General features: G+C 39.1%; 1 protein-coding gene across 1 annotated transcript; it reads left to right on the plus strand.

The window, feature by feature from the left end:
* The first annotated feature begins 2,462 nt into the window (after window positions 1–2,462).
* rxfp3.2b (relaxin family peptide receptor 3.2b) lies at window positions 2,463–4,502 on the plus strand. The gene has a single exon (XM_057326071.1). It carries the CDS (start codon window positions 2,603–2,605, stop codon window positions 3,803–3,805), a length of 1,203 nt encoding a protein of 400 aa, XP_057182054.1. The 5' UTR covers window positions 2,463–2,602; the 3' UTR covers window positions 3,806–4,502.
* Window positions 4,503–11,967: the final 7,465 nt, after the last annotated feature.

An 11,967-nucleotide genomic window follows, 5' to 3' on the forward strand; every position in this document is an offset into this window, starting at 1 on the left:
GAGGTAGCAGCTGGTTGTTAGCCGTTAGCGCACGTTAACTAACGTTGCTAACGTTAGCTACATAGCACATTTGCAGTCACCCAAAACACAACGCATGGACGTGAGTGATGTGTTTAGTACCCAACGAAAATAATTTTCTGTAGTTATATTTTCAGAAACAAACTCGCAACCAGGCGTTGTGCTTTGTGTAATAGGTGCAATCACTAACTTACATTCAACTCGCTATGGGAATAGTACCTAGCATAGTTACTATAGATACCGATAACATTAGTCTACGTGCTCAGAATCAGCAACTTTTGACCATAAAACATTTATTGTGGTTTGGTAGTCATCGTTTACAAGCATATACTCTAAATTCGTGACGAGGCACGGTCATGCTACGTAAGCTATTGAGACCCGGCAACATTACATTATCTCTAGTCTACCTTACGGTTATAAATTGTGAACCAGTAACGTTAGTGTGCCTATAAACAACCTGAGCACAGCCTAATAACTAATAAGCTTAAAAGAACAGGACAGTAAGAAAAAATGTACATATAGGACTTTCAAATCCAGTAGCAGGAAGGCTAGGTCTCCATCCATTTTTCAACCCGTTGCCTCTTGCAGCTCGCACCACCGAGTGTAAGTCCGACAGATATTGATTCGTGTTCGGGCTCGTGTCCAATCACACTCTCTCTGTTCCTCTTTGTTTTTTGATGGTTCTGCCATGGTGATGGTTTAGAGACTTGCGTTGAACTAGATCGTTTCGTCTTATTGTTAGCTGTTGGCTAACTTCACCCAGGCTATGAGTAAAACGTGACGTATGCCGTAAAGCAAGTGATGGGCGGGGCTTGTGAACCTACCCGCACACCAAAGTTACAAGTGTGATTTCAGCCGATAGAGGGCTGCTTAGGTAGAATTAAAATTCGTCCAGTTAAGAGTGTCCTACCACTAAAATAATTTTAGAGAGATTATTTTAAGGTCGAAAAACTCCCTAGTGTTGCTTTAATCTTGATGAGAGATGGCACATTGTCTCCTTTATCCACTGGACTGTGATGCAGCTCTTTGATTTTACTTCTCCCTTAGGGCCCCTGGTCTGCACATCTCTTGTACTTTAAGAGCTGAAGCAGCGTGTCAATGAACTGCATCTTGATTCGATTAATATGATGTTGATTTGATGCACAAACTTCATCTGAGTAAGTGTTGGACTATTCGCTCCTAAAAAGCGACAAAGATAAAGGACCCCACTGTTTGAAATCAATCTGTTCGTTCATTTTCAATCATTTTTAATATGTGAATTTGTTGGTTTTTTCAAGAACTGCGGGTTGCAACTAAAAGTATTTTATTGTGAAAATGGGGGAAAACATTTGTACAATAAAAAGAGTTAATAAATTGAAGGTCCCAGAGAGAGAGAGAGAGAGAGAGAGAGCGAGGGGGGGGATGAGAAAGGGAGAGAATACATTCATTTTCTTTTAGCAGTTTTTGAATTGATTTAAAGCTCTGAATTAGTCCCACACGTTAAAGCTGACTAATGTGGTGTCCCACATACTATTGTAAGATTCAAAAATTATTTCAAAATGTTAACCACTATTAAAATTAACCATAGTTTTACTGTAAACAACGTTCAGCTGTTTGTAGTAAAACCCATAGCCAATTAGTATTCTCTTACTAAAGAAACTAGTTGAAATTTGAAATAAAATATACAAATAATACAAATGGGAATCAGTCTGATAAAAGCATACTATAATAATTTATTATAATAAATTATTCAATATTGTTCATGTATAGTACAGTTTTTGTAGAAGTTTATTCAAATTCACTATGGTGCCTAGAATAGTTACTATAGGCAATTTGTTTTCAAGTTGAAAAACTCACTTTACATATCACTGTCACGTATTTATTTATTTATTTTAATAAACGTCACGATCTGAATCTTTATTTCATTTAATAAACGAGAAACTGCCCTGTAAGTTTCAGGTATTATGTGGTTGTGTCCCCTTTTCCCGCCCCTTTATATTTAAACAGTAGGTTCGCAGAACCATAAACTGACCTTGACGTTAACTGCCGTTTAAAAACAATTTTCAAATATACTGATTTCAAGGTGCAAGATTATTAAACCCATCAATCAGACTATAAACATTGCAAAACTAAACGCAAATGGTTTCTTTACCTTATCAAACCAGTCATCTTTTATGCGCCGATTTACTCCTCTGAATGAATAATTCTGTCAAAACTTCGCATTCTGGGAACGAACAGGCAAAAGCTAAAAATATGGTCACCGCTATAATCTACTCTTTAATAAACACTTATATAACTCTAACAAAAACGAGTTTGTCAGTATATATGTAGGCCTACTTATTTTTTCAAATAAAGCTCTGACTTACAAAAGCGGCGCGTTTCTTGGCACTGCGCGGACGCGCGTCATACTCATCCCTGTATAAAAGAATGCGCGCGCCGCAGAGCGAACAGAGGTGCGCGGCAGCGGGACTGAAGAGACCGCGCTCCCGTTCCATGAAAACTAAGTAAAAACGCAGGGAAAAAAGCGCACCGGTCGAAATGAACTCGAAATGATTTAAATAAATGGATCATTTCACCATGACAACGCTTTGAGCGCGAGTCTGCCATGGAGAGGAATAACACCACACAAACTCTCGCGCTGGGTGAGTGCGAGCACACGCTGGATCCCAGCGCAGCTCTGGACAATTGTACAGACGGGGCCAACGGGAACCTCTCATTGCGCTGCTGGCTGCATTTGTTGACAAAAGAGTCTAGTTCAACGTTGCAAGGTGATGGGTCTAGCTTGGCTGTGCGTGTTATGATCGCTCTAATTTATTCAGTAGTGTGCGCTTTGGGACTCGTGGGGAACTCGCTCGCGCTCTACCTGCTGCACTCGCGGTACCGGCAGAAGCAGTCTTCTATCAATTGCTTTGTGATGGGTTTGGCACTAACTGACCTGCAGTTCGTCCTAACCCTGCCGTTCTGGGCCGTGGATACTGCGTTGGACTTCCGCTGGCCTTTTGGAAAAGTAATGTGTAAAATCATCAGTTCTGTAACTACTATGAACATGTATGCAAGTGTATTTTTTCTGACCGCAATGAGCGTGGCAAGGTACTACTCCATCGTCTCATCGTTGAAGATGCACAGTCGGCGTGCGGCGGCCGCCGCAGCCAAATGGATCAGTTTGGGCATTTGGGTGGTGTCTTTGATCGCCACGCTTCCACACGCCATATATTCCACTATAGCTCAAGTGGCCGCGGATGAAGAGCTGTGCCTGGTCCGTTTTCCCGAAAAGGGGAGCTGGGACCCGCAACTGTTGCTTGGACTTTACCAGCTGCAGAAGGTTCTGCTCGGATTTCTGATTCCATTAGTGGTGATAAGCGTCTGCTATCTCCTACTGCTGAGAATCGTGCTGAGCCGCAGGATCAGCGGGGTCGCCGGGTCGGAGAGCGAGGCGGGTCGGCACAAGCGCCGCTCTAAGGTCACGAAATCGGTCGTGATTGTGGTGCTTTCCTTCTTTTTGTGTTGGCTGCCCAATCAGGCGTTGACTCTGTGGGGCGTCCTTATCAAGTTCGACCTGATGCCTTTCAGCAAGGCCTTCTACAACACCCAGGCGTACGCCTTCCCCCTGACTGTCTGCTTGGCCCACACGAACAGCTGTCTTAATCCCGTGCTTTACTGCCTGATAAGGCGGGAATTTCGGGCCGGGCTTAAAGAGATTTTTTGGAGGGCCACGCCGTCCTATCGCAGCATGGCTCGGCTGCTCCCGCGCAAAGCGAAGGTGGCCGAAGCACCTCCAGTTCTGGTCCTGGTGCAAATGGATGTGTGATTGTGTATTAAGGGGAAAGACGCATCCTTCACGTTCATTTCCCCCCGTCGTTGTTTTTGATTGACAGGACGAAGCATGCGTGAGCATTCTCCTCTGGGAGCTGCTCCAGTTCTGCTTCATCGCATTCAGAATCACTTTTGCACTTTGTTTCACCAGTTCTTTCCCCCTCGTCTTTGGATGCTCTGATCTACCTCCGCTGGTTTTCAATTTGTCCCATCAAACCCAATCGGAATTCAAGGGGGTTGATTCACCTTTGCTTTTCTTGCAGCCTATTAAAAACACTGTTTAAAGATTCCAACCAAGATATCAAAGGAACAATAAATTATCCATTAGTGTTTTCCGCCTTTGAAGAAAGAAGAACCAGCTGAGATGTAGTAGAGGGGTCTGGCGTCATGTTATTTTATGAGATTAAAAATGAAGTGTGTATGTGGGTCACTGGTAAATTTATCATTGAACCATTTATCAAATGTTAATTTATTGTGCATTTTGCAGTTATTTTTGCACTTAATTTATCTTTCAGTGTTATTTAAATATTATATTGCACAGAAAGTAGACGATTTTAAACGTTGAAGCTATAAAATAGCTTAAAATTTAGCTAAATAACATTATCATAAGGAATTCAGTAATAAGGGAAAAACTGTGCAATGTATGCGATCATCTCTCTTTCAATTTTTTTTTATAAAACTGTGTTTCTAAATAGTTCATTTAAAGAAGTATAAATACTTAGTATATAGAGAATCACTGTATTTAGACTTGAAGGCATTTACTTATAATAACAATTAAAGTAATTATTAATTAAAAAAAAACAATAAAAATATCATTTCATGGTCCTCATGAAATGAAGCCTGAATGACTTTCTTCATGGAACAGAATATTCGTTTTACATATCGGCTCTACTGTTCATACAATGAGTGTGGATGGAGATCAAGAAGTTTTGTTACTTTATAAAATAAATAAGTAGATAAAAGCATAACTAAAATAGTCATTTTGGATGAACTATCCCTTTAGGAAAAGTAACTCAAGGTGACATTCTCGTAAAGCTTAAAAAATGTTTGTGGAAGTGCTTGTTTTTGTTTCTATATGCTCAGGGACTTTACGAAGAATACACATTGGGCATAAAATATTTGTCTAAGAACGAATGTACAATAAATCATGTTATGGCTTTGAATCTTCATTTTTGAATCATCAAACAGAATAAAAAATAAAAATCAATATGAGATAATTAGTTAGTACCATGTGGGTATACTGACAACAAAAGAAAAGAAGGAAAGCTCAATAACGACATTAAAGAGGCCTTATTTTCAAAAATGTATTTCTTTCTAAAGAAAAAAAATTGAAATGTGTGCAATAAGTGTTAGTAAAGGAAACTTAGACCTATGAGACTTTGGATATGGTGCCACACTTTTACATTTAATGTAATTAATGCTGCAGCCGTGCAAATGAATCGATTAAACACACACACAGAGTATAGCTGATAGTAGAATAATTTTATCCTGGAATCATTTATCATTACTTCTCAATATTGAAAAGTTCAACAATATTTCAAGAACAAAATTTCTATTTAAAGCCACTGTGCGGTTTGATGGTTTATTTTCTTTAAATGTCAAGTCAGCTACGATAAAGGCAGGGCTGGGCAAAAATACATCAAAATGTATTTTAAAATAAAATACCAAATACCGTACTTTTAAGTGTATCAAAATAAACTACTGTATTTTAAAAATACTACAAAATACTTTTACAAGGGAGCATGAATTTTCTTCACAAACCCTCCATCAATTGGCCTATTTGATCTATCCCTTCACATTTACACTGATTCTGTGGATTAAGTAAACAATGTTTGATAGCAACAGCTTTTCTCTTTCCAAGTCATGCAATAAATCTGAAATATGCAACCAGTTAACAGATCAAATATTCACATATGCCTGGCTGTGATCTCCCAGATGAAGGTTAGTTTTAAAGTTTCCAACAGTTTAATGTTTTACAGTTTGCAAATGACTTGTAATTGTATCCTAATTTAGTTACTTGTTGTTTGGTAACAAAGGGCCTTCTGTGCATCAGCAACACTGACTCAATAACAAACAAGTCATTCATAAGAAGACAACTGATGGCACCTGTATTCATAGCAACTAGTTTCTCATTAATTAACCATTTGATTGTTAATCATGAATAATAATAAACATATAATAATATATTATGTGACAGGCAGTCATTCATGCAATATGCAAAATCATGCTCCTATTAAACAGCTACTTGAATTAAGGCACCAATATTCAACAAGCATATTTATTCAGCAAATATTTATGTATCAATCATTGGGAGCTGAAAACAAACATTGTAGCAAAAATGATATTTATAATTTTTAAATGTAGCCATAAATATAATCAAGAAGTAGGCCTAGGCGATATATTGTGCGATTCTTGTGCTCTCGGTTTTTCAATGAATTACGGTTAAATGCCGCCACATCCGAAAGCCAGAGGGCGCTCTTGTGCAGAAACTCTGAATATGGGATACAGAAGAAGAACGATTAGTTCCAGGAAATGCCAATGGTCATATTCTATCGCTGTTCTTCAAAAATTATTTTAATGATAATAAAGTATATCTATAGTGACGATGTTTGACGAGTGTTGCTTTTTCAAATGCACGTTATAAACGACACAATCTCGTGGTAATTTTAGATCGAGCAGTACTTCCTACTGATCAAAGAGCCGTAGTTCACGGAAGAGCTGTGCATAAAACACAGAATCGATTTCAGAATCGATTTAGACATGTATAATTAGCTGGGATCGCGATATATACCGCCCAGCCCTGTCAAGACGTATCAACAGAACTTCACAAGGAGTATTAATTCAATTCCAACCATACAACAGAGAATACAACAGAGCAGGTATTCCAAAACATTTATCAAAGGTCTAACAGTAACAGTTAAACTTATGTGTGAATGTGGGGACTCCTATGTATCTGTGTCTTAGAGCGGCTCATAGTAAATGCTGCTGTTCCACGCAAGTTTACACCAATAAACTAAAATAGTGGCATTAGAATGTAATGTTGTACAACACTGAAATGTGTTATTATTTTTTTCCATGCACAACCCCCGAACATAACAGGCTGAAAGTAGCAAGTTAACATGGGGCTGCTGCTCGGTATAATAGTATTTAGCCTAGGCTACTAACACGAAGACCAAAACTTAAGGGGGTGGTGCAACGGTGTGTCATGCATTCTGACTTCTTTACGATGTTAAACGTGCTGTCTTCTCATGCTTAACATGGTCAACTTGTCAAAAAACGAGTTGGGCGTATTACGTAGTATTTCTGTGCTCGATACACTCCCCCCAGCGATCGTACAGGTTTCGGAAAGTTTTTTTCGAACATATAAAACTGTTTCGTAACAATTTTTCTTAGTCCGTTATTGGACAATTCAACCAGAACAGCACGCGGCACGCCCACGCAGCAGCAAGGAGAGCAGGAGAAGGAGCATGCGCAGACGTCACTTTCACTTGTGTGCAGGAGAGAGAGAGAGAGCATATGTTCGCGAAGTTCAGGTGTTTGTTTGTTCACTGCATTTGGGTGAGATGGTTTGAAACTGATATATGGAGCCGTCCCAGCGCTATAAGATGGCGGACATGAACTGCATGCTGTGAGTGAAACTGATGTCTGTGTTTTGTTGGCAATGGGTGCTTTACACATGCTTTAGTTCAGTCTACCCCTTCCCCCGCACGCGCCGTACGCTTTCGGAAATAATCGTACAGCTGTATCTATCTTTTATAAATGTGATCAAACTAAATACTCTTCGAAGATACGAAGTATGCAATACTACTCTATAGGTACTCAAGATTAATATGAGATTGGCAGAAACCGCGTGTGTTAGGGTCGCTTTAACATAAACTCTTAAAAATTAAAGCAATTTACACAATAGATAGATGGAAATCTTGCAGTCTGCACGTTTCTTACCTTGACCACCTTCTTCCAATTTTCTGTTCCGCTCTCAACAACAAGTCCGGGCAAACTACCGAGTAGGCACCAACCAGAGGCCGCATTTCTATGATGTCATCACATAGACTTCTTACAAAGTATTTTGCAGTATTTTGAAACTACAAAAATACAAACACTGAAGTATTTTGAAGTGAAAGTGAAAGTGACCTATTAGTCAGATATGGTGACCCATACCCGAAATGTGACCTCTGCATTTAACCCATCCAGAGAGTAGTGAACACACGCACAGCAAGTAGTGAACACACGTACCCCCGGAGCAGTGGGCAGCTATCACTGCAGCGCCCGGGGAGCAAGTAGGTGTAAGGTGCCTTGCTCAAGGGCACCTCAGTCACTACCCTCCGGCTCTGGGAATCGAACCCGCAACCTTCTGGTCACGAGTCCGACTCTAGAACCATTAGGCCACGACTGCCCCAAAAATGTTTTGATACAAAACATGAAGCCATTTTCATCAACCCAATCAAATACAAATTACAAAACACTATTTTGTATTTAAAATACACATTTTAAATACATGCATCAAAAATACTGCCCAGCCCTGGATACAAGGGGGCACTGGGGTTGGTTGTCACACTTTTTTGTTGATGTCAACAAATTTCTAAGAATTTGTATTACTGGTGTTATTGGCCAGAAAAAAGGTTCACTTCATTAAACCCATGTTGACCTTTTGTAAGTCCCAACGGAATACTGCCCTACAAAAACTATGCTTAATTAATTGTATTTTAAACATTTAAAACGCATGTGACAACTTCTACATCTATGAAAAATTACCCTGTGAAACTGCAGGGTTACATACTGGAGGTGTGTAAAACCAACACACAAAACACACATTTGTGCAATTAAACTTCTGACCTAAAACCTCAAACCTTATCGTGCAGATGCCAACTTTCCAATAATTAACTGCTGCTTAATGTTTAGTTATTTATGTACTTATTATCCATAAAGAAATAAATATTTAAAGCTTGCAACATACAAAATAAGTCTTTGAATTCTCTCTAGGAGCTGAGGGCATGCAGATGAGATGGCACTAGAGACCATTAATGAGCCAAACTGACTAAAGATCCAGACTCAATGTTCTTTATAATTACTTGCCGTGACAATTTGGCCCAGTTGGGAGCTTTGTTGTCAGTACATCAAAGCCCATGTGGTGTGTCTTAACTTACTGAACTCTCTTTAATGTTTGCCTGTTTAATCGTGGTGGTTCTCAGCTGGTTCAGATTCAGAACTCAGATTTTACATTGCACGTTAAGTAGAGCAGTGGTTCTCAAACTGGGGGCCCAAGCTGGATCCTGCGGGGGCACAGATTTTATGGCATTTTATTAAATATATACATATTTCATAGATTTTATGCTATAAATCATAAGAAAAATAAGACCACCAACCAAAAGAATTGATGTTCCAGCATTGTGTAACTGAATATGTTTTTGGTTTAATTAAAATGGTAAGTTTAAGATTATAAATATTTATTTGGGGGCCACAAAGCGATGCACTCTACACAGAAGGGGCCTTACAACGACAAAGTTTGAGAACCACTTGAGAAGGAGAGACTCAACGCAGTTAATCCTAACAACATTTTAGAGGATTGGCTAATCATAGGGAGGGACGGTGCATAATCTGGCAGGGGTGCATTTCTCGGCATTACACAAGGGCATGGGAACATCATCCTCAATGCGTTCCAGTCAATAATGCGTCACGGCACATTAAAGAGCGACAAACCATATTTATTATTTAAATTTATTAATATTAATAAAACGCACCAACGAGACAGTTTCATATCATTGCGTGCTGTGAAAATATTTGAAAGTTTGTTTTTACGTTTTCACATCAGCTCCGCGCTAATCTCGCTGGATGCATTTTGGGAGTGACGTCGAATGACGCGTTTCCATGATCGATTCGCGATTCAGAGTTCAGAGGTCGGATGTACGACTTTAAAGGGGTCATATGACACGGCTAAAATGAATATTATCGTTTGTTTTAGATGTAATGCAATGCTCCGACACTTTAATTTTTGCAATTTTACATGTCTAATACATGCATGGGCAATTTATAACACACCAAATATACAGAAAAACACTTATTCGTGCCATATGACCCCTTTAAATGCTGTTCCAGATAGTTATTTCCGGGTTTGAGGTGGGAAATATCCGAAACGTTCGCTGCGTCACATACTATGACAGTACTTACTTATTTAAATGAAGTACCTACCTATCGACCATTAAAACAGCACATTCTATATAGTATGTGTGGGGGTAGTATGAATAGATTTCGGACGTACTGCACTACTGCGCCATGTTTTATTGTCATGTGACCCGTATGCTCTTTGACCTATGATGTATTAACATCAACCTGTATCTAGGCATCGGTACAAACATAATTTATTCACAAAAAATTCATTAATTTGTACACCCGCTTTGAAGTTTTCCGCTATTTTTATTTTATTCAATTTTGAAATTTGACCATTGCTCAGCTCCCGTTGCATCATGGGATAGAGAGCTGTCCATCTGATGGACACTCACAAATCTCGGCGGAAGCAGTAGACCATCCGGGTATCTCTCGCCTACTGTTTTGAGCATACTGAGGTTTCGGACATACTACTCATGACTCACTCATTTTCGCCTACTATGTAGTATGGAAGTAGGCGATTTCGGACACAGGGGTTTGCGTTTCCCCCGCTGTCTGCGACCTAACCAGGTCACACCTGTGGTCCATTTGTTATACTAAATCTAAATCTATAAACTAAATCTGTGAGCAGCTGTTTTGGACAAAATGAAAAAATACCTGCTTGCATTTTGTTTACATAAAAGTTTATTATGCCTTAAAATATTGTAAAAATCCATGCAATTCCATTGTAATCGTGTAAAGCAAAAGTATGCTCAGCACTTCTAATGTGCCACAAAAAGAGATGCTCCAACAAAGTACAGTAATGAATAACTAATGTAACTACTAACTATGTAACTAATGAATTCTTGCTCAGCAAAGCGAAACCCAGACACAGTATTGAATATAATGTCTCCCCATTCTTTTGACGGGCACCACACACCAAAACTCTGCAGGCATGACTAATTGTGTGTTATTATGGGATGGGTCAACCGAACAGTTGCCTAGCAACAGGCATTTTGACTTTTCATCTTGAAAAAATTCTGCCCTGCCATCTATTTTGAGATGGAGGTGTGACATGTCAACCTCTCCTTGCTCTGATTTAATTTGGCTTATTGGATGTAAAATCCATTCTTTTCTGTGCATTCGTTGCAGTCAATACGTTTGAAAGCCATTATAGTTTTGGTATATAAGCTTAAAATATCGCATACGCGCCAGTCAGCTTAGCTTCCTATTAAACTGTAAAGAAAATGTGGAGCTGTTTGTTTGGGGTATAAATAGCAGTCAATCATTAAACATTTGTGTGCTCCATTTTCCTGTTGGATTTGTTACAACACTAGGTGGCACATGTTCTGTTCAATTACTGTGTGTAAACAGACAAACATTTGGATACCAGTGTGATGTTTTGCTAGATCATTCAGAGTTTTTAGACGTTTTCTAGGTCAATATCTTATGTTGGTCCTGGAACAAGAAGAAATAAATACATAGAAAGTTGTAACCCGTTACCTACCCGTTACCTACCCATAACCACAACAAACCCCTTAAACAAGTACTATTTTACTTTGATAAATATGAGTTAAATGGAAGTATACCTATAAAGTTACATACCTGTATATGCATACCTACATATACATACATTAGTTTACAACATGGCAGCTCACACCCTGAAAATAGCTCCTGCAGACTTATTTTTTAATACAATTCCCTATTTTGATTTATTAAAATGCCTTTCTATAGCACTCTTATCGTTGAGAATCAAAGAAACGGCAAATTATGAGCTCCGTCGGGCCTCATATTAGGCTAAAATGTGAGGGAGGGACAAGCTTTGGTGTTAATGAGGGAACTTTGGGAGGTTGAACCACCAGGAAATGAAAGAGTGTGAGGGCCAGCAGCATGCTGAGCACAAGAAAAAGACAAAGATAAAATAAAATCAAAGGCGATTCTGCACCGTGTGACTTCGAATGTTGATTTCGAGTCCATCAATTATGAAGCCGAGTCAGCTTGCTTTCGTCTGGTTTCACGGTAGAGATGATTACCCATCGTATTTTTTATACCTCGATTTTGACTAAAGTTACGTCT

This window comes from Triplophysa rosa, linkage group LG25 (assembly GCF_024868665.1).
Source record: "Triplophysa rosa linkage group LG25, Trosa_1v2, whole genome shotgun sequence".
Lineage (NCBI taxonomy): Eukaryota > Metazoa > Chordata > Actinopteri > Cypriniformes > Nemacheilidae > Triplophysa > Triplophysa rosa.

Excerpts from the sequence above, each read along its gene's own strand:
- rxfp3.2b (XM_057326071.1), top strand. The coding sequence starts at position 2,603 with ATGGAGAGGAATAACACCACACAAACTCTCGCGCTGGGTGAGTGCGAG.